The 20853-nt window shown below is 43.0% G+C and overlaps 2 protein-coding genes across 2 annotated transcripts in view; one reads left to right on the top strand and one right to left on the bottom strand.

Annotated features, from left to right (window-relative positions):
- LOC105497481 (WASP homolog associated with actin, golgi membranes and microtubules) overlaps nt 1-20853 on the bottom strand; it is an 88927-nt gene that overhangs the window by 44017 nt on the left and 24057 nt on the right. The window contains exons 4-5 of the transcript XR_011625268.1: nt 12187-12377; nt 9381-9501 (exon numbers count right to left, since the gene is read on the bottom strand). The gene's annotated coding sequence lies outside the window, so the exon portion shown is untranslated. The remainder of the gene's footprint in view (nt 1-9380; nt 9502-12186; nt 12378-20853) is intronic.
- LOC105497479 (fibronectin type III and SPRY domain containing 2) overlaps nt 1-20853 on the top strand; it is a 50818-nt gene that overhangs the window by 13754 nt on the left and 16211 nt on the right. The window contains exons 2-6 of the mRNA XM_071099318.1: nt 6133-6852; nt 7333-7428; nt 10909-11139; nt 12976-12998; nt 14353-14474. Of these exons, the coding sequence (XP_070955419.1) occupies nt 6280-6852; nt 7333-7428; nt 10909-11139; nt 12976-12998; nt 14353-14474 (1045 nt within the window). The 5' untranslated portion in view covers nt 6133-6279. The remainder of the gene's footprint in view (nt 1-6132; nt 6853-7332; nt 7429-10908; nt 11140-12975; nt 12999-14352; nt 14475-20853) is intronic.

The following is a 20853-nucleotide window of genomic DNA, read 5'->3' as shown; positions in this document are numbered from 1 at the left end:
GCTTTTATGGATGTCATACTTGACAATACATGTATAAGTTACATGAATTGATGCTAAATATATCTTCCATTTGAATTCCTTTTGGACAAAGTTATTTCTTGATGTGGAAAAAAAAAAAAAAACCCAGCCTGGCCAACATGGTGAAACCCCGTCTCTACTAAAAATACAAAAATTAGCCAGGTGTGGTGGCAGGTGCCTGTAATCCCAGCTACCTGGGATGCTGAGGCAGGAAAATCACGTGGACCTGGGAGGTGGAGGTTGCAGTTAGCTGAGATTGTGCCACTGCACTCCAGCCTGGGTGACAGAGTAAGACCCTGTCTCAAAAAAAAATTAATAATAATAGTAATAATAATACATCACCCACGAAGAAAAGCCTAGGACCAGGTGGCTTCACTGATGAATTCTGCCAAATGTTGAGAGAAGCATTAATAACAATTCTTTACATACTGTTCCAAAAAATAGAAGAACAGGAACACTTCTCAACTCATTCTATGAAACATATTACCCTGATACCAAAACCAGAGAAAGATATCACAAGAAAAAACACCAAAACTACAAGCCAGTATTTGTTAGGAATATGAACTCAAAATCCCTCAGCAAAATGCTAGCAAACTGAATCTAGTCACATATAACAAAAACTTAGGCCAGACACAGTGGCTAATGCCTGTAATCCCTCCTAAAAACAATAACAAAAAAGAAAAATATTAAACATTATGACCAAGTGGGATTTATCCCAAATTTGGCAATGGATTATTAGACATGACATCAAAAGCACAAGCAGCAACAACAACAAAAAATAGATAAACTAGACTTCATCAAAATTAAAAACGTTTGTGCTTCAAGGGGCATCATCAAGAAAATAAAAGGACACCTCACCGAATAGAAGAAAAATATTTGTAATGTACATACCTGACAGTGGACTAGAATCCAGAATACATAAAGAACTCTTAGAGCTCAATAACAAAAAGGCAAATAACCCAATTTAAAGATGGGCAAAAGATTCAGAGAGGTGTTTCTTCAAAGCAGGTATACAAATGGCCAATAAATATATGAAAGATAACTGACATCATTATTCATCAGGGACATGCAAATCAAAACCACAATGAGATACCATTTCATAACCACTAGGATGACTGTAATCAAACAGTCAGATAAGAACAAGTGCTGACAAGAATGTGGAGAAATCAGAGCTTTCCTACACTGCTGGCAGGAATGTAAAATGGTATAGACAATTTGGAAAATAGTTTGGTGGTTTTTCAGAAAGTTAAACATAAGTTACCATTTGACCCAGTGATTGCACTCTGAGGTGTTTACTCACTCCTAGGTATATACCTACAAGAGATGAAAACATATTCACACAAAAACTTGTACACAAATGTCTTTAGCAGCATTATTTAAAATAGCCAAAAGGTAGAAACAACCCAAATGAAATGGGAAACCACCTGAATCAACTGATGCATGGACAAACAAAATATGGTATATCCATACAACGGAATATTTTTCCAGTGCTAAAAAGGGAATGAAATACTGATACATGCTACGACATGGATGAACCTTGAAAACAGTATGCTCAGTGAGAGAAGCAGTTACAAAAGATCATATACTATATTATTCCATTTATAGGAAATGTCCAAACAGGAAAATCAATAGAGACAGAAAGTAGATTAGTTGTTGCTTAGGGATAGGAGAGATGGGGGAATGCTGGTGGTGATAGCTAAAGGGTACAGTGCTTCTTTTTGAGATGATAAAAATGCTCTAAAATTACGGCCGGGCACAGTGGCTCACTCCTGTAATCCCAGCATTTTGGGAGGCTGAGGTGGGAGGATCCCTTGAACTCAGGAGTTCAAGACCATCCTGGGCAACATGGCATGACCCTGTCTCTAAAAAAAAACAATTCAAAAGTTAGCCAGGCATGGCAGCACGTGCCTGTAGTCCCAGCTACTTGGGAGGCTGAGGTGGGAGGATCCCCTGAGCCCAGGAGGCAGAGGTTGCAGTGAGCCAAGATGGTGCCACTGCATTCCAGCCTGGGTGACAGAGGGAGACCATGTCTCAAAAATTTTTTTTTTTTTTTTTTTTTTTGAGACGGAGTCTCGCTCTGTCGCCCAGGCTGGAGTGCAGTGGTCGGATCTCAGCTCACTGCAAGCTCCGCCTCCCGGGTTCACGCCATTCTCCTGCCTCAGCCTCCGGAGTAGCTGGGACTACAGGCGCCCGCCACCTCGCCCAGCTAGTTTTTTGTATTTTTAGTAGAGACGGGGTTTCACCATGTTAGCCAGGATGGTCTCGATCTCCTGACCTTGTGATCCGCCCGTCTCGGCCTCCCAAAGTGCTGGGATTACAGGCTTGAGCCACCGCGCCCGGCCTCAAAAAATTTTTTTAAATTTAAAAATATATGCTGTGAAATTGACTGTGGTGATCACCACATATATGTGTGAGTATACTAAAAACCACTACATTATACACTTTGGAAGTTAGGAATAGTGTTTTGATGGTAAAGCATGTTGTGAATAGTCCTGGTAAGTGGATGGGGTAGAATGTGCCTAGGAAAATTGTGGTTGTTAGGGCGTTTATTATGATGATATTTGTGTATTCGGCTATGAAGAACAGGGCGAATGGGCCTGCAGCGTATTCAATATTAAAGCCTGATACTAATTCTGATTCGCCCTCTATGAGATCTTTTAGCAGGTGAATTGTATGGTATATGAATTATGCCTCAATAAAACTGTTACAAACAAGAATTAATAAAACACAATGGGCTGGGTGCAGTGGCTCACGCCTGTAATCCCAGTACTTTGGGAGTCCGAGGCAGGCGGATCATGAGGTCAGGAGATCGAGACCCTCCTGGCTAACATGGTGAAACCCTGTCTCTACTAAAAATACAAAAAAAAAAATTAGCTGGGCATGGTGGCGGGTGCCTGCAGTCCCAGCTACTCAGGAGGCTGAGGCAGGAGAATGGCATGAACTCGGAAGGCGAAGTGAGCAGAGATCGCGCAACTGCACTCCAGCCTGGGCAACAGAGCGAGACTCCATCTCAAACACACACACACACACACACACACACACACACACACACACACAAATGGCAGCTCTGTGCCAGAAAGAAAGCATGGACTTTGGAGTCCAACAGACTGTGTTAATCTGGTTCTCCAAGAAGCAGGAACAATATGCAAAAGAATTTTATTAGATGAAACACCTATGTGAGCGATAAAATGGGGAGGCAGCTAGGAAAGGCTGGGAGAACTGCCAGACCATGATGCAAGTCTGACCCTGGCTGAAGGAGAGGAAGAGGGAAGGTTCAGTGAAGATTCAGGCAAGTATCCTAGACTACCATGCAGTCTAAGAAAGCCTTGGTGAGGCTGTCAGGGAATCCTCCAGCCAACTCCCCTGGCCATCAGAGAAGTGTGTTGTTGTTGTTGTTGTTGTTGTCGTTGTTTGAGACGGAGTCTCGCTCTATTATCCAGGCTGGAGTGCAGTGGTGCAGTCACGGCTCACTGCAACCTCCGCCTCCCTGGTTCAAGCAATTCTTCTGCCTCAGCCTCCCAAGTAGCTGGGATTACAGGCACCTGCCACCATGACTGGCTAATTTTTTGTGTTTTTAGTAGAGACTGGGTTTCACCACGTTGGTCAGGCTGGTCTCAAACTCCTGACCTCATGATCCGCCCGCCTCCGAAAGTGCTGGGATTACAGGCGACCAGCCTTCTGTTTGCTATGTTGCCCAGGCTGGTCTTGAACTCCTGGGCTCAAGTGATCTTCCCATCTCAGCCTCCTGAGTAACTGGAACTAGAGAAGGGCTCAGAGGAGTTTTGTATCAACCAGAAATGGATCTGCCTTAGAATCCCTGGCTGTGCTTGTCACTGGATGGCAGATGTTTGTGGCAAGCTTCCTAGGCAGCAATGAACTTCAGGGGGCAACTGAAACCTCCAGTCAATTACACTCCCTGTAGTTGGATATCTGTGAAGCACAGTTGCATAACTGCCACACCGATTAAGGCTCAAATCCCAGTTCAACAATATACTAACTGTGTGGCCTTGCACAAGATACCCTCCCTGAGACACAGTTGACTCATCTACAAAATGGGGATGATAGTAGTACCTGCCACGTAGGGTCGATGTGAGAATAATGTATATATAAACTGCCTAACACAGAAAAGGCATACAATAAGTGTTCAAGAAGTAGTAGCTATTACTAATATTGTATTTACTACTACTATTGTTATTATTATATCCTTCTAGACTTTATGTACTTCATTAAAATAGTGGACATCATATTCTACATATAATGGGTGTTCTGTTTGTTTTGCTTAACATCATATTGTATATCTTTTTCCAAGTTACCATTCGCTCTCCATAAACATTTTGAAGGCTGTTTTGTAGTCTAGGTAGTATACATACCCGAGCTTACTTAGCCCTTCTCTTAATCATTAAACCTTTCCCCAAAAAACAGTTTTTGCTACTTAAAACAATTCTGTAGTGGACATTTTTACATAAAATAATTTTTTTCTTTGTATTTGGGATTTTTCCTCAAGGTTCCAGAATAGGATTACTAGGTTAGAGAGAGTGTGGACAGGCTAGAGAGTTGTATGTATGAACACAATTTTTTTTTTTTTTAGACAGAGTCTTGCTCTGTCGCCCAGGCTGGAGTACATTGGCGCAATCATGGCTCACTGCTTCAGCCTCCCAAGTAGCTGGAACTACAGACACGCACCACCACACCTGGCAAATTCTTAAATTTTTTGTAGACATGGGGTTTCACTATGTTGCCTAGGCTGGTCTCAAACTCCTGGCCTCAAGCAATCCTCCTGCCTCACCCTCCCAAAGTGCTGGGATTATAGGCACGAGTCACCACACCCAGCTGAGAGTGTGAACATTTTTAAGGTTCCTGACCCGGGTTGCCAAGCTTGCTCTTCAGAAAAATGGGGCCAGTTTACATTCCAGCCGGCAGCATATGAGAGTGCTCACTTCACTGTCGCCTTATCCAGCTGGGGTTATCACTTTTGACATTTTTAAATATTTTCTAACTGAAAAGGCAAAACAGCCTCTACTTATTTGTTCTGTCCCTTTTTTTTTTTTTTTTTTTGAGACAGGGTCTTGCTCTGTCACCCAGGCTGGAGTGCAGTGGTGTGATTTAGGTTCACTGCAACCTCCACACCCCCCCGCTCAAGTGATCCTCCCACCTCAGCCTCCCAAGCAGCTGGGACGACAGGTGCACACCACTATGCCTGGCTTTTTTTTTTTTTTTTTTTTTTTTGTATTTTTGGTAGAGACAGGGTCTTGCCATATTGCCCAGGATGATCTCGAACTCTTGAGCTCAAGCAATCCATTCGCCTCAGCCTCCCAAAATACTGGGATTACAGGCATGAGCCACCATGCCAGGCCTGTTCTGTTACTTTTAAGTACAGTTTTTTTTCCAAATGTTTTTGTGCAGATGCTATCATATACAAAAGTAATTGTTTTGTGAATTGTCTGTGCACATTCATCTATTAAGATGCCACTTTTTCAATTAATTAATACAATTTCAAAATAATAGACTGGGCACAGTGGTTCACGCCTGTAATCCCAGGACTTTGGGAGGCTGAGGTGGGTGGATAACCTGAGGTCGGGAGTTCCAACATGGTGAAAACCCATCTCTACCAAAAATACAAAAGTTAGCTGGGTGTGGTGGCACATACCTGTAATCCCAGCTACTTGGGAGGTTGAGGCACAAGAATTGCTTGCACCCTGGAGGCAGAGGCTGCAGTCAGCCGAGATCACACCACTGCACTCCAGCCTGTGCGATGGAGTGAGACTCCATCTCAAAAATAAATTAATAACAATAATAATAATAATAATAATAATTGCCTGACATGCTTCCCACTATTTTGCCTTTTAAGTTTTTTTTTTAATGTATAAGAAGGGAAGTATTTTGTCAGACATACCTATTAGACATTTGTTTTGTAATTTCTTTTGTCTCTTTTAACCTTACAAAGCCCATCCTCCCATAGAAAACAAATTTTTTTTACAGATGGTTCAAAGTGAAACCACAACTGAGCTACACAGATAATTTTTTAAAGTTTTGTATGAGTAGAGCCCAATCTAATGATCATCTGCTGCAATGCCCTTTTCCAGAACTGATTTTCCTCCTCCTTTTGTGTTCCAGGGCCCAGATATTCACTATTAAGTGTCCAGGAAGGATCTTTCTTATATAAAGGTGCTTCTGAGGACTTCCAGAGTTACAGTGGAGGAGGAATCAGGGCAGGAATTGGGGCTGGACAGGTCTACTCCCAAGGATTTCCACTTTTACCACATGGACCTGCATGACTCTGAAGACAGACTGCAGCTCTTTCCAGAAGAGAATACTAGGATGAGGAAAGAAGTAGTCCAAGCTGAAATGGCCAATGAGTCAAGAGGAGCAGGGGATGGTAAGGCTCAAAGAGACCTTCAAGAGGAAGTGGATGAACTTGTCCACTTATATGGACTTGAAGATGATCATGAATTAAGGGATGAGTTTGTTGATGAAAACATGCCCAGAACAGGGGTTTCAGAATATCCTCCTTATGTGATGAAGAGGAGAGACCCAGCCAGGGAGCAGAGAGACTGGAGACCTAGTGGAGAGACAGTGGAGGCTGAGGACCTCGGCTTCGGAGGGTGGGGCTCGGCAGGCCAGTGCCAGGACTTGCGGGAAGCCTATAGGTACACACACGGCCGTGCCAGCGAGGAGTATGAATGCTATGTCATCCCCGAGGAAGAGGATGAAGAAGAAGCTGCTGATGTCTTCTGTGTCACTTGTAAGACTCCAATAAGAGCTTTTCAGAAGGTTTTTGATGAACATAAGGAGCATGAAGTGATCCCACTCAATGAAGCACTGGAAAGTGCCAAGGTAAATAGGTCTCCTTGGTTCTTCTCTGTCTTGACATTGCTTTGGTATCTCAAGTACATATGCAGGAAATACATCTAAAATGCCTTCTAGGGCCGGGCGCGGTGGCTCAAGCCTGTAATCCTAGCACTTTGGGAGGCCAAAACGGGCGGATCACGAGGTCAGGAGATCGAGACCATCCTGGCTAACACGGTGAAACCCTGTCTCTACTAAAAAATACAAAAAACTAGCCGGGCGAGGTGGCGGGCGCCTGTAGTCCCAGCTACTCGGGAGGCTGAGGCAGGAGAATGGCATAAACCCGGGAGGCGGAGCTTGCAGTGAGCTGAGATCCGACCACTGCACTCCAGCCTGGGCGACAGAGCGAGACTCTGTCTCAAAAAAAATAAAATAAAATAAAATAAAATAAAATAAAATAAAATGCCTTCTACAAGAGCGAGAGAAGATATAACATTAATACCTTCTTTGTGATCCTCTGTTGGATAGGATGAAATTCACAAAAACATGTATAAATTGGAAAAGCAGATAATCCAGATGGAAAACTTTGCAAATCACTTGGAGGAGGTTTTCATCACTGTGGAGGTAAGACCATACTCGAAGACCTCATCAGACTCACATTGCTTCCATCAATGGCTAGGTCAAGCAGCTGTTTCTGGTATGAGCTACAGAACCTGTTTTCTTAGAATGTGAGGGGTCACCACTGCCCCTCTCCCCTCCCTTCTTTCCCTGACCTCCCATAGCACCCAGGCATGGATGTCATGGAACCGATTACCTGTCAGCATTCCTTACTGAACTATAAGCTCTTGGTGTGAAAGCTGGGTCGTCTGTCTCAATATCTCTAGTCCTACTACATGGTATATTTCAGAGCAGGCATTTTATACATGTTTGTTGCATTAGTAAATAAGGTAGAAATTTCCCAACACAATCCCTCTCCTTCACTCGCTTCATTTTCTCCTAATCCCCCGTTACCCAAGTCACCAGTTGTATGTGATTTAGACCCTTATTTGAATTCTTTTTTCGATGTATACTGTTTTCATTATTCAACTTGATAGACCCTTATTCTAACAAAGATGACTTCACGGTGGCATCATCCAGTGAAGTCCCTCATTTGAGCCCAGGCGGTGAAGAGGGGACATCTTTTTTTTGCCCTTGTGTTTTGGGTTGTTTTTCTTTTTATTTGTTTTGGACCTCTTTTTGGGGGTAGAAGGTCTTACTGAGAATCCCTGGGTTGCTGTCTGGTGCATTGGCTGAGAAACCAGAAACAGTGGAGTTCCATGTTGCTTCCTTGGTTTTGGGAGTTGTTAATTTTAGGCTTTTGGGGGTACCTATAATGTTGACTATATAAAGTCAGGTGTAGACTGTGAAACACTTTTTTATTGTTCTAAGAGGCAAAATACCCACTTCTGCCAACGATTGCTACTCAAACAAATGAATATTTTTAGCTCTGCATGCATTTAAAAAATAAATTTATGGCTGGACGCAGTGGCTCATGCCTGTAATCCCAGTGCTTTAGGAGGTCAAGGTGGGCAGATCACCTGAGGTTAGGAGTTCGACCAGCCTGGCCAACATGGTGAAACCCCATCTCTACTACTAATAAAAAATTAGCTGGGCGTGGTGGCATGTGCCTGTAGTTCCAGCTACTTGAGAGGCTGAGGCAGGAGAATTGCTGGAACCTAGGAGGTGGAAGTTGCAGTGAGCCTAGATCACACCACTGCACTCCAGCCTGAGCAACAGAGCAAGACTCCATCTCAAATAAATAAATAAATAAATAAATAAATAAATAAATTTGTGTATTGCCTTTGTCTAGTTAGCAATTTCCAGACTTTCCTGAGAGATCAGTAAAAGCTTAGAATTCTAGGATTGAAAAGGAGTTTCCATCCTTTGACAGCCCCTCTCCCTCCCAATCTTGACATGGGTAAGGATGTGAGCCTTGATCCAGATGTCAAGATGACTGAGATAGAAGGTGTGGCTCTGTAACTTCTGCCCACTAGTCATATTGGCCCCTAGAGACACAGAAGAAGACTAGTTCCTTTTTCATGGTTCAGCCTTAACAAGGCATTGCAGGATACCCATTCCATTGTTGATAAATATTCTTTTCCTCAGCTGTTATCTATTTCTCATAAGATTAATAAGTTTCAATGCCTGTCACCAAACATGCCACAGTCCCCTGTGTGTGACCTAGTAGATACATGGTACACCACTGTGATGCCAGAGCTCAACCCAACCTTCCAGATGAGGTCAACCAGGACTGAGGAGCTCAGGACTTGCCCTCTCTCTTCTCTTCATATGGATGCGCTACTTCTATTAATGCAGCCTCGGATGGTACCAACAGGAGGATCTCATATGAATCAACGAAGCCCCAGGCCCATTTCCCATGAAGCTAGACCTTTTCCACCCCCAGTCTTACAAGGCAGGAGAGCTATTGCACTAATCTTCCATGGAAGACACAGAGAGGGGGCAAACCCTTCCACTGCCAAGCATAGGGTGGTGGTAGGAGGGGGTAAGTGTACAACATCCAAGACAAAACTTCTTACATTGGCTGGGCACAGTGGGTCACACCTGTAATTTCAGCATTTTGGGAGGCCAAGGTGGGCGGATCACTTGAGGTCAGGAGTTTGAGGCCAGCCTAGCCAAGATGGTGAAACCCCATCTCTCCTAAAGATACAAAAAAAAAAAAAAAATTAGTTGAGCATGGGGGTGGGTGCCTGCAATCCCAGCTACTTGGGAGGCTGAGACAGGAGAATCACTTGAACCAAGGAGGCAGAGGTTGCAGTGAGCTGAGATCACTCCACTGCACTCCAACCTGGGCAACAAAACAAGGTTCCATCAAACAAACAAACAAACAAACAAAAAAACTTCTTACATGCTGCTCTGCCAGCTTACTCTCAGATCAAAGTCCCTTCATCCTCAGTGAGGACCCCAAGGCCATCCTTTCATACTCAACACTGGGAAGTTCATCAGTTGCCTTTCTCTCTCTTGCACCATTCTGAGCAAGTCCTATGCACATAGCAGGTGTTCAGTAATTACTCCCTGAATGATTGATAAGATCCTCTTCCTTGGAAATGTCCCCATCACCTGATGAGGATGACATCCATTAGAGCTTGCAGAGCTCTGGGGACAATATAAGCAATATATACTCTATTAATATTAATATTAGTATTTCTCATCTACTGTGCTCCTGGATTAATATTGTCAGAACCCTCCCTTTGCCCTCCTGCAACTTCTCATCTGTAAGCAGTGCTGCCAGGTCACAACCCTTGTTCCCCCTTTGCCTTTGTCTCTCCCCTAGTTGATATGATCCTCGTTGATTTAATCTTGGTGTTTGTATGATCCAAGCACAAGGGAGTGAAGAGGAGCCTCATGAGATGTTAAGAGCTCAGGAGGGAATGGTAGATGGGAATCTCTCAGGGAAAATATTCCCACATTAAGGTCCAATATCAGGCAGAATCATCACTGATAATCTCCCTGGTCACTTGTCATGGTGATATAAGGTAGTTGAAACTGGAAGTGGATTGCAAAATTCTGCCAGGAGAGAAAGCAGTGCTTTTGTTTAGATTATTCCTGGGGTCTAGGCTGGAGACAACTGTGTTCCAGCACCTTCAGCTTCCATTCCAACATCCTGACAAGAGATGAGAGGACAAAGTAGAGGAACTAAAATAGTTCCGATAGGCACACATTTTCATTGCTCTAATGACATGACTCTAATCCGGCTGGGCGCGGTGGCTCACTCCTGTAATCCCAACACTTTGGGAGGCTGAGGCAGGCGGATCACTTGAGGTCAGGAGTTCAAGACCAACCTGGCCAATATGGTGAAACCCCATCTCTACTAAAAATACAAAAATTAGCCGGGTGTGGTGATGCACACCTGTAATCCCACCTACTCAGGAGCCTGAGGCAGGAGAATCACTTTAACCTGGGGGGGCGGAGGTTGCAATTAGCCAAGATCGCACTACTGCACTCCAGCCTGGGCAACACTGCGCGACTCTGTCTCAAAAAAAAAAAAAAAAATTAATCAACACACTACATGCGCTGAAGTGATGACTGAGGTCAACTGTCTTGCAGGAGAATTTTGGAAAACAAGAACAAAACTTTGAGTCACATTACAACGAGATCTTGGAAACACTTGCTCAAAAATATGAGGAAAAAATACAAGCTCTAGGGGAGAAAAAGAAAGAGAAGCTGGAAGCCTTATATGGACAACTGGTCAGCTGTGGAGAAAACCTAGATACCTGCAAAGAACTGATGGAAACAATAGAAGAGATGTGTCACGAGGAGAAGGTGGATTTCATAAAGGTCAGTAATGAAACGAAATGAAATAATGAATATAAAGAAAAGAGATGGAATGATAAACGGAAACGACAGTTATGGCTGAGGTAAGCTAGGTTGTCCTCTTTCCTCCTGGAGGCATTGGAATCGACTTTTATGGCCAGCATCCATTTGATTCCATTGGATGATCGTGATGGGGAGGCTGTGGCCCAATCTCTCTGCATGGCTTCCACATGAGTGGCCAGGCAGACTCACAGCAGCGGACTCTCTCCCTCCCCCAGTGCGGAGGCAGCACCAGTCTTTGTTCCTCTGTTCTAGTCACCCAGATACTTGTCCCCTCATCCTGGAGCTGAGCTGAGCAAAAACCGTGCTTTAAGAGTTTTCTGGCCACCTCAGATGGCCTCTTGGAGCTCTGGGGAGAAAGTTGTCAAGGCTCAAAAGGCACCTTAAATTTCCCAGTTACAAGTGTAGCAATTAAAAATCTTACCTCACAAACTCAGACATGCAAAAAAAAAAAAATCCATTTCGTAATTTTCTTGAAATCAAATTAAATCTTACCCAACCCTCTACATGGCTGGGCTGTGGGAATTTCAATTTCAGTCAGAACCGGGGTCCCCTTTCTTCACAAGGTGCCACAGGAGTAGGAAGAAGATTTGGTGTTCAGGGTGTGGGGGAGGGGCCTTTGGCCTCCAGTGCTTCCTGGTTGCTAAGTGTGGCCCCCACATTGTCCAAGCATACAGTTGCTCCTCAAAGCCCAACCATGCCTCCCTCCTGCTGTGCTAGGGGTGAGGGACCAGTGAATGAAGCTGGAGAGCAATTTGGCAGGCACTGCAAGAAACATCAATGCTCATTGGGCCCACCATATGCAGAACGTGGAGAAAGTGATAAACATGAAGGTGGGCTTCTCACTGTTATGTATGATGGTGAAAAATTGGAAACAACAAAACATTCAACAAAAGAAGAACCATTAAGTAAATGATGGCATTTCCATTCATTAACTGTTCACAATTAACTGTTATACAAGTGTTCAAGTTGATGGCCCAAAAGACCATTTATAACATGGAAAGTGCTTACATAGTGTGGGTTGTTTGTTGTTGGTTTTTCTTTTGAGACAGGGTCTTGCTCTGCTGCTTGGGCTGGAGGACAGTGGTATGATCATAGCTCAATGCAACCTTGAACTCCTGGGCTCAGATGATCCTCCTGCCTCAGCCTCCCAAGGAGCTGGGACCACAGGCACGTGACAATGTTAATGCGGAAAAGCAGTACTGTGGTATGGAAGAAAATGCACAGAAATATGGGTGGTTTTGTTAGGGTATGGGATACAGCTGGGCTTTTTAACTTTTTCCTAATTTCCAAGTTTTCTTCTATGTTTATGTTATTATATGTTATGTATAGTTATATCAATTGTTATATAACTATCCTATATATGTAAGATGTAACAATATGTATTATTAAATATATAGTTATATCTATCTACATATTTATAACAATATGTTGGTAAAAGAAACTTATTTCCGGCCAGGCGCGGTGGCTGATGCCTGTAATCCTAGCACTTTGGGAGGCCGAGTTGGGCAAATCACAAGGTCAGGAGTTCGAGACCAGCCTGGCCAATATGGCAAAACCCTGTCTCTACTAAAAATACAAAAATTAGCTGAGTGTGGTGGCGCGTGCCTGTAATCTCAGCTACTTGGGAGGCTGAGGCAGGAGAATCCCTTGAATCTGGGAGGTGGAGGATGCAGTGAGCCGAGATTGCACCATTGCACTCCAGCCTAGGCGACAGAGCGAGACTCCATTTAAAAAAGAAAAACAAAAAAGAAATGTATTTCCAAAATCAACTTAATATTTTCTCCTTTTCCTTTTTAGGATGCAGTGGCTATGGCTGACAGGTAATACATTTATTCTAATATGTATTTCTTTTTTCTACTTTTTTCAACTTTAGATATCCAAATAGACTCAGTTCCATTTGGTTATATGGTTCCAGTTTCAGCTTTTGTGTCAATCCTGAGTAAATTAGCACTGGCTTTGGACTGATGGTGTATGGTCGCTAGGAGTATCTAGTATTGAATCTCAGGATCTCAGGGCTAGCATGGAGCGTATATGGTGAGGCTCAGTCAACAAGCCTGTGAGCAGCTCTCCTCCACAAGCCCCTCATTTCACCAGGAAGAACTGAGATCTGTGGAGTACCCCCAACATCCCCCTGCTATGCCTGGACCCAGACTATCCAGTTGCAGAAAGCATGCACATTTTAGAGTCAGACAGATAGGAGTTGAAATCCTGCTACCCTCATGACCTTGGGCAAATCCAATCAGTCCAGGAGCCACCTTATCTACAAATGAGGATAGCTTTGTGAGAATCAAATAAAATAAATGTCCATAAAGCAACATGAACACAGAAGTTTCATAATGTAAGGGTTAAGTGCAGTGATTTTTGCAAAGATGGAACTGGTTTCAATTTTTTTTTTTTTTTGAGACAGAGTTTTATTCTTGTTGCCCAGGCTGGAGTGCAATGGCGCGGTCTCAGCTCACTGCAACCTCTGCCTCCCAGGGGCAAGTGAGTCTCCTGCCTCAGCCTCCCAACTAGCTGGGATTACAGGTGTCCCCACCATCCTGGCTAATTTTTTTGTATTTTTAGTAGAGATGGAGTTTCACCATGTTGGCCAGGCTGGTCTCGAACTCCTGACCTCAGGTGCTCTGCCTGCCTTGGCCTCCCAAAGTGCTGGGATTACAGGTGTGAGCTACCATGCCTGGCCCTGGTTTCACATTCTGCCTGTGCCATTTACAAACCTTGTGACTGCCAGGAAGCAGATACAAGGAGACCCAGAGTCCCATGAGCAGTAACTTGAGGGCACCTGACCATGTGGAGAAGCCCGGGGAGTCTGGACCCTCGGTACATCTTGGGCCTGGAGTGACTTGAGAGTGGGAACTCCCAGGTTAGCACCTAAGAGATCTTCCAGAGGGTGTGGTTCTGGATCTTGTTGGCAGATCGCCCCCACCAACCCTCTGACATGGCCTTACCCTTTTTCCTCTCCCTCAAAGGCACAAACCAATCCCACCCATCCCCAGTGATGACCCCTAGGTCAATCTCCAAAAATGATGGTAGATGGCAGCCAACAGCTGTTTGTAACTAAATGAAAGTTCAGCAAAGAGCCCCTCTTCATTTATGACAGTGACTCAGCACTATAGATATACACTAAGGAGAATGCCCCTCCATTCTAGTCAGTGTGTCTTTTTATACCAACAGACTCGGGAAATTCCTGAAAGCAAAAACAGACGTGGAAATCTCTGCACAGCCTGAGTTTGAAGACCAGACCTTGGATTTCTCTGATGTGGAGCAGCTGATGGGCTCCATTAACACCATTCCAGGTGCTCACCTGTGTGTGTACTTCATGGCAAGCTCAGACTACCCAGAGCTTTTTTTCTTTCTTGTGATGAGAACACTTAACATGAGATCTATCCTCTTAACAAATTCTAAAGTGTACAATACAATATTGTTAAGTACAGGTACTGTGTTGTACAGCACACCTCTAGAACTTACTCATCTTGCATGACTAATCTTTGTATCCATTGAGCAACAATTCCCCATTTCCCCTTCCCCCAAGCCCCTGGCAACCACCATTCCGTTCTCTGCTTCTAAGAGTTTGACTGTTTTATATACCGCATGTAAGTGGAATCATGGAGTATCTGTCCTTCTGTGACTGGCTAATGTCACTTAGCATAATGTCCTCAGGGTTCATCCATGTTGTCACAAATGGTAAAACTTCCTTCTTTGTTAAGGCTAAATAATATTCCATATGTATACACACACACACTTTTTAAAATCCATCCATCTATTGATGGACATTGAGGTTGTTTCCATATCTTGGTTATTGTGAATAACGAATGCTGCAATGAACGTGGAACATAGGTATCTTTGAGATCTTTATTTCAGTTCTGATGAATACATACCCAGAAGTGGTATTACTAGATCATATAGTAGTTCTGATATATATATAAATATTTTCAGAGACAGGGTATTGCTATGTTGCCCAGTCTGGCCTCAAATTCCTGGGCTCACATGATCTTCCCACCTCAGCCTCCTGAGTAGTTAGGACTACAGGTACACACCACCACAACCAAATTATTTTTAATTTTTTGTGGAACCACCATACTGTTTTCCATTGTGGCTGCATGATTTTATATTCACACCAATAGTATATAAGGGTTCCAGTTCTCCACGGTCTCACCATTTGTTACCTTTCACTTTTTTTTTTTTAATTGAGACAGAGTCTTGCTCTGTCGCCCAAGCTGCAGTACATGGCATGATCTTGGCTCACTAAAACCTCTGCCTCCCGGGTTCAGGTGATTCTCCAGCCTCAGCCTCCCGAGTAGCTGGGATTATAGGCACCCGCCATCATGCCCCGCTAATTTTTTGTATTTTTAGTAGAGATGGGGTTTCACCATGTTGGCCAGGCTGGTCTTGAACTCCTGACCTCAAATGATCCGACCACCTTAGCTTCCCAAAGTGCTGGGATTACAGGCCTGAGCCACCACGCTCAGCCTCCTTTCACTTTTTGACAATATCATCCTAACAGGTATGAGGTGATATCTTGTTGTGGTTTTGATATGCATTTCCCTGATGACTAGAGATATTGAGTACTCTTTCATATACAAGGTGACTATTTATATGTCTTCTTGGGGAAATATCTATTTAAGTCTTTTGCCCATTTTTTAATTGGTTTGGTTTTTTGCTATTTAATTGTAGAAGATTCTTATTTTTTTATATACTAGTCTCTTTTCAGATAAATAATTTGCAAATATTTTCTTCTATTCTGTAGGTTGTTTCTTCACTCTGTTAATGTAGTGCCATTTACCTATTTTTTGTTTTGTTGCTTGTGCTTTTGGTATCAAATTCAAGAAATCGTTGCCAAGACCAATATCAAGAAGCTATTCACCTGTATTTTCTTTAAGGAGTTTTACAGTTTCAGGGTTTTACATTTAAGTCTTTAATAATCTATTTTGAGTTTACTTTTGTTCTGGTGTAAGATAGGGATCAAATTTCATTCTTTTGCATGTGGATATAGTTTTCCAAATGCCATTTGTTGAAGACATTATCCTTTCCCCATTGTGTGCTCTTGTCACCCTTAGAAAGATCATTTGGATGGGTTTATTACTGGGCTCTCGATTCTGTTTCATTGGTCTATGTGTCTGTCCTTATGCCTGTACCATACTGTCTCAATTACTGTAGCTTTGTAATATATTTTGAAATCAGAATTTGTGATGCCTCTAGCTTTGTCTTTACCAAGATAGCTTTAGCTACTTGGGTTCTTTTGTGGTTCCATATGAATTTGGGGATTTTTTTTTTATTTCTGTAAAAACTGCTGTTGGGGCCGGGCGTGGTGGCTCATGCCTGTAATCCCAGCACTTTGGGAGGCCGTGGTGGGTAGATCACAAGATCAGGAGATCAAGACCATCCCGGCTAACAGGGTGAAACCCTGTCTCTACTAAAAATACAAAAAATTAGCTGGGCGTGGTGGTGGGTGCCTGTAGTCCCAGCTACTCAGGAGGCTGAGGTAGGAGAATAGTGTGAACCTGGGAGGTGGAGCTTGCAGTGAGCCGAGATCGCACCACTGCACTCCACCCTGAGCAAGAGCGAGACTCCGTCTCAAAAACAAAAACAAAAACAAAAACAAAAACAAACAAAAAAACTGCTGTTGGGATTTTGATAAGGATTGCCTTGAATCTGTAGATCATTTGGCATAATATGGACATTTTAACAATCTTAATTCTTCCAATCTATAATGCAGGATACCTTTCCCTTTTTTGTGTGTCTGCTTCAATTTCTTTCATCAGTGTTTTATAGTTTTCAGTATACAAGTCTTTTTTTTTTTTTAGACAGAGTCTCCCTCTGCTCCAGGCTAGATCACATGTTAGGCCACAAAACAAGCCTTAACAAATATAAGAAGAATGAAATTGTATCAAGTATCTTTTATTGTTATTATCATTACTATTTTGAGATAGGGTTTTGCTCTGTTGCCCAGCCTGGGGTACAGTGGTGTGATTGTGGCTCACTGCAAACTCCAACTCCTGGGCTCAAGAAATCCTCCCGCCTCAGCCTCCCAAGTAGCTAGGACTATAGGTCCATGCCACCATACCCAGCCAATGTGTTCAATTTTTTTGTAGAGATGAGTTCTCACTATGTTGCCCAGGCTGTTCTTGAACTCCTGGTGTCAAGTAATCCTCCAACTTCAGCCTCCCAATATGCTGGGATTACAGGCCTGAGTCACTCTGCCTGGCCTCAAGTATCTTTTATGATCACATGGTATGAAACTAGAAATCAATAACAAGAAAAAATTGGAAAATTCACAGATATGTAGAAATTACACAACACACTCCTGAGCAATCAATGGGCCAAAGAAGAAATCAAAAGGGAATTTTAAAAATCTTAAGATAAATAAAAATGAAACACAACATACCAAAACTTACGTGACACAGCAAAAGAAATACTACAAAGGAAATTTATAGCAATAAGCACCTACATTAAGAAGAAAGATCTCAAATAAACAACCTAACTTTACACCTCTAGGAACTAGAAAAAGAACAAGCTAAGCCCAAATTTTGCAGAAGAAAGGAAATAATAAAGATTAGAGCAAACATTATAAGAAATGTCATATATGACGTCCCACAGCTAACATCATACTCAATGGTGAAAAGTTGAAATATTTTCCTCTAAGATCAGGAACAAGACAAAGATGCCCACTCTCAACACTCCAATTCAACATAGTGCTAGAAGACCTTGCCAGAGCAATTAAGCAAGAGAAAGATAGAAAGGCATCCAAATTGAAAAGGAAAAAGAGAAATTGCCTCTGTTTGCAAATTATATATATAAAATATATATACATACAAATACACATATATATACATATATATACACATATATATATATATATTTTTTGAGACGGAGTCTCACACTGTTGCCTGGGTTGGAGTGCAATGGTGTGATTTCAGCTCACTGCAACCTCAGCCTCCTGGGTTCAAGCAATTCTGCTGCCTCAGCCTCCCGAGTAGCTGGGATTACAGGCACCTGCCACCACGCCTGGCTAATTTTTTATATTTTTAGTAGACACGGGGTTTCACCATATTGGCCAGGCTGGTCTCAAACTCCTGACCTCGTGATTCACCTGCCTCGACCTCCCAAAGTGCTGGGATTACAGGCGTTAGCCACCATGGCCAGCCAGATTATATGATTTTATTGTAGAAAACCCCGCAGATCCCCTGAGCTTTGAGTAGGAAATGTCGATGTCTGAAAAAAATCATAAAGATTTAGAAAGAAGGCCAGGCGTGGTGGCTCACGCCTGTAATCCCAGCACTTTGGGTGGCCAAGGCGAGTGGATCATGAGGTCAGGAGATTGAGACCATCCTGGCCAACATGTGAAACCCCATCTCTACCAAAACTACAAAAATTAGCAGGGCTGTGGTGGCATGCATCTGTAATCCCAGCTACTTGGGAGGCTGAGGCAGGAGAATGGCTTGAACCCGGGAGGCAGAGATTGCAGTGAGCCGAGATCACGCTACTGCACTCCAAACTGGTGACAGAGCGAGACTCCATCTAAAAAAGTATTTTTTCCCTCAAACTTCCTATTTTTGTCTTTATGGCTCATAAGTGAGAACAGAGGCTGACCTCTCTGAGGTTCCTCCTGGGTATCTGTGTTTAGCATCGTGGCTAAGAGATGGGCTTTGGAATTCTATGGATCTCGTGAGAATCCCAACTCTGCCACTTCCTAGCAGTGTGACTCTGGACAATTCACCTAACCTCTCTGAGTCTTGGTTTCTTCATCTGTAAAAATGGACATCATAATACCTCATAGGAATATGTCAAGAATTAAATGAGATAACTTATGTACAACATATTACATGGTGCCAAGTAGCTCTTTAAAGTATTATTGTGGGCCAGGCATGCTGACTCACGCCTGTAATCCCAGCACTGTGGGAGGCTGAGGTGGGCAGATTGCTTGAGCCCAGGAGTTTGAGGCCAGCCTAGGCAATGTAGCAAGACCCCATCTCTACAAAAAAAATCTTAAAAATTAGATTGGGGTGGCAACGTACACCTATAGCCCCAGCTACTTGGGAGACTGAGGTAGGAGGATTGCTTGAGCCCAAGAGTAAGGCTGCAGTGAGCTATGATTGCCCCACTGCACTCCAGCCTGGGTGATAGAGTGAGAAGCTGTCTCAAGAAAATGGAAGACAATAAAATATTATTATAATTACTTATTTATAAGGATAGTCTGTAATTCCTCTTTTTTCAACTGCTTGCTTTCCCTTTCTCACCAACACTGAACAACATGATTGTGGACAATATTGTGTATACCATTTTAGGTTTTTCCTTGCACAGTATTTTTGTTATAAAACTTGAGTCATTCTGTTTTGTAATCTGCTGTTTGTAATATGCTCTTTTTTTAGCAAAACAATTTTGATATTTTCTCACCCTGATAAATTCTTTTATAATATCACTTTAGTGGCTACATACTTTAATTTGTTTATTTAATCCTCAATTGTTAGATACTGGGGTGTTTCTAACTTTTTTTTTTTTTTTTTTACCATTGTAAACCATACTATAATGCAAATCTTTAATCATAGATGTTAGGGACCATTCTTAGAATCACTGGGTCAAGGAGAGATTTCATGGAGCTATGATGTCCACTGGATGGTTCTTTTCCCCACTAGGAATGGTGCTGCCCAAATAATCAGGCTTAGTCATTGGGAAGGAAAGGCACTATTGCCCAAATCCGTGCTTGAGAAGCAGAGACATTTTTCTTCACTTCGCTGTGTACGGATCTTACATAAACCATCACCTTCCTGCTTGCATCTAGTGCTTCCTGAGGGGTTAAAAGCTCCCAGAACATCCATTTTCTTACACTGCATCTTCAGGTGAAGCTGTATTTGACAGTGTCTAGCAGGGCATCTGTTGAGCACCCTGAACTTTGTCATTGGGGATATAAGTTCTTTGTCTTCCTCCTCGCCTCTGTCACGTTATGATCTTTCAGCTCTGGACCAGAAAGCAAAGGATGAGCCAAAACTAATTCAAACTCCTTTAAGTTCAGCTGTGCTCTTACATGGGTTGATCAATTTCAACTTTTGAAACTAAGGATATTAAAAGTCTGGGATGGAGGGAGATGTTGCCATGGGAGAAGAATTATAGAGGAAAGGGCCGGGTACAAGTGGCTCACACCTGTAATCTCAGCACTTTGGGAGGCAGAGGCAGGAGTTCACTTGAGGTCAGGAATTCAAGACCAGCCTGGCCAACATGGTGAAAACTTGTCTCTACTAAAAATACAAAAAACTAGCTGGGCATGGTGGTGTGCACCTGCAGTCCCAGCTACTCAGGAGGTTGAGGCACAAGAATCGCTTGAATCGGGATGTGGAGGCTGCAGTGAGCCAAGATTATGCCACTGCACTCCAGCCTGGGCGACAGAGCGAGACTTTGTCTCAAAGAGAGAAAAAAGAAAGAATTATGGAGGGAAAACACCACTTGTTCTTATTCTCGGTTGTGTGGGTGAGATTGTATGGGGGTGGGGAAGATAGAAGTACTCACCTACAGAGAAGAAAATAATTAGCTTAGTAGATGGACTCTAAAGAAGTTGGTTCTGAAAAGCACAACTGGGCCACCCCAATGTTCTCTCACTAATGTGGGAGATGGTCCCTGGATGCCTCCTTTTCCCACACCATCAATGAAAGCAGAGCCTCCTTGTTGAAGGCTTCTTTCTCT

Source organism: Macaca nemestrina, chromosome 7, assembly GCF_043159975.1.
Source record: "Macaca nemestrina isolate mMacNem1 chromosome 7, mMacNem.hap1, whole genome shotgun sequence".
Lineage (NCBI taxonomy): Eukaryota > Metazoa > Chordata > Mammalia > Primates > Cercopithecidae > Macaca > Macaca nemestrina.
Note: the sequence above shows the minus strand (reverse complement) of the source record. Positions and strands in the feature narration are given on the sequence as shown.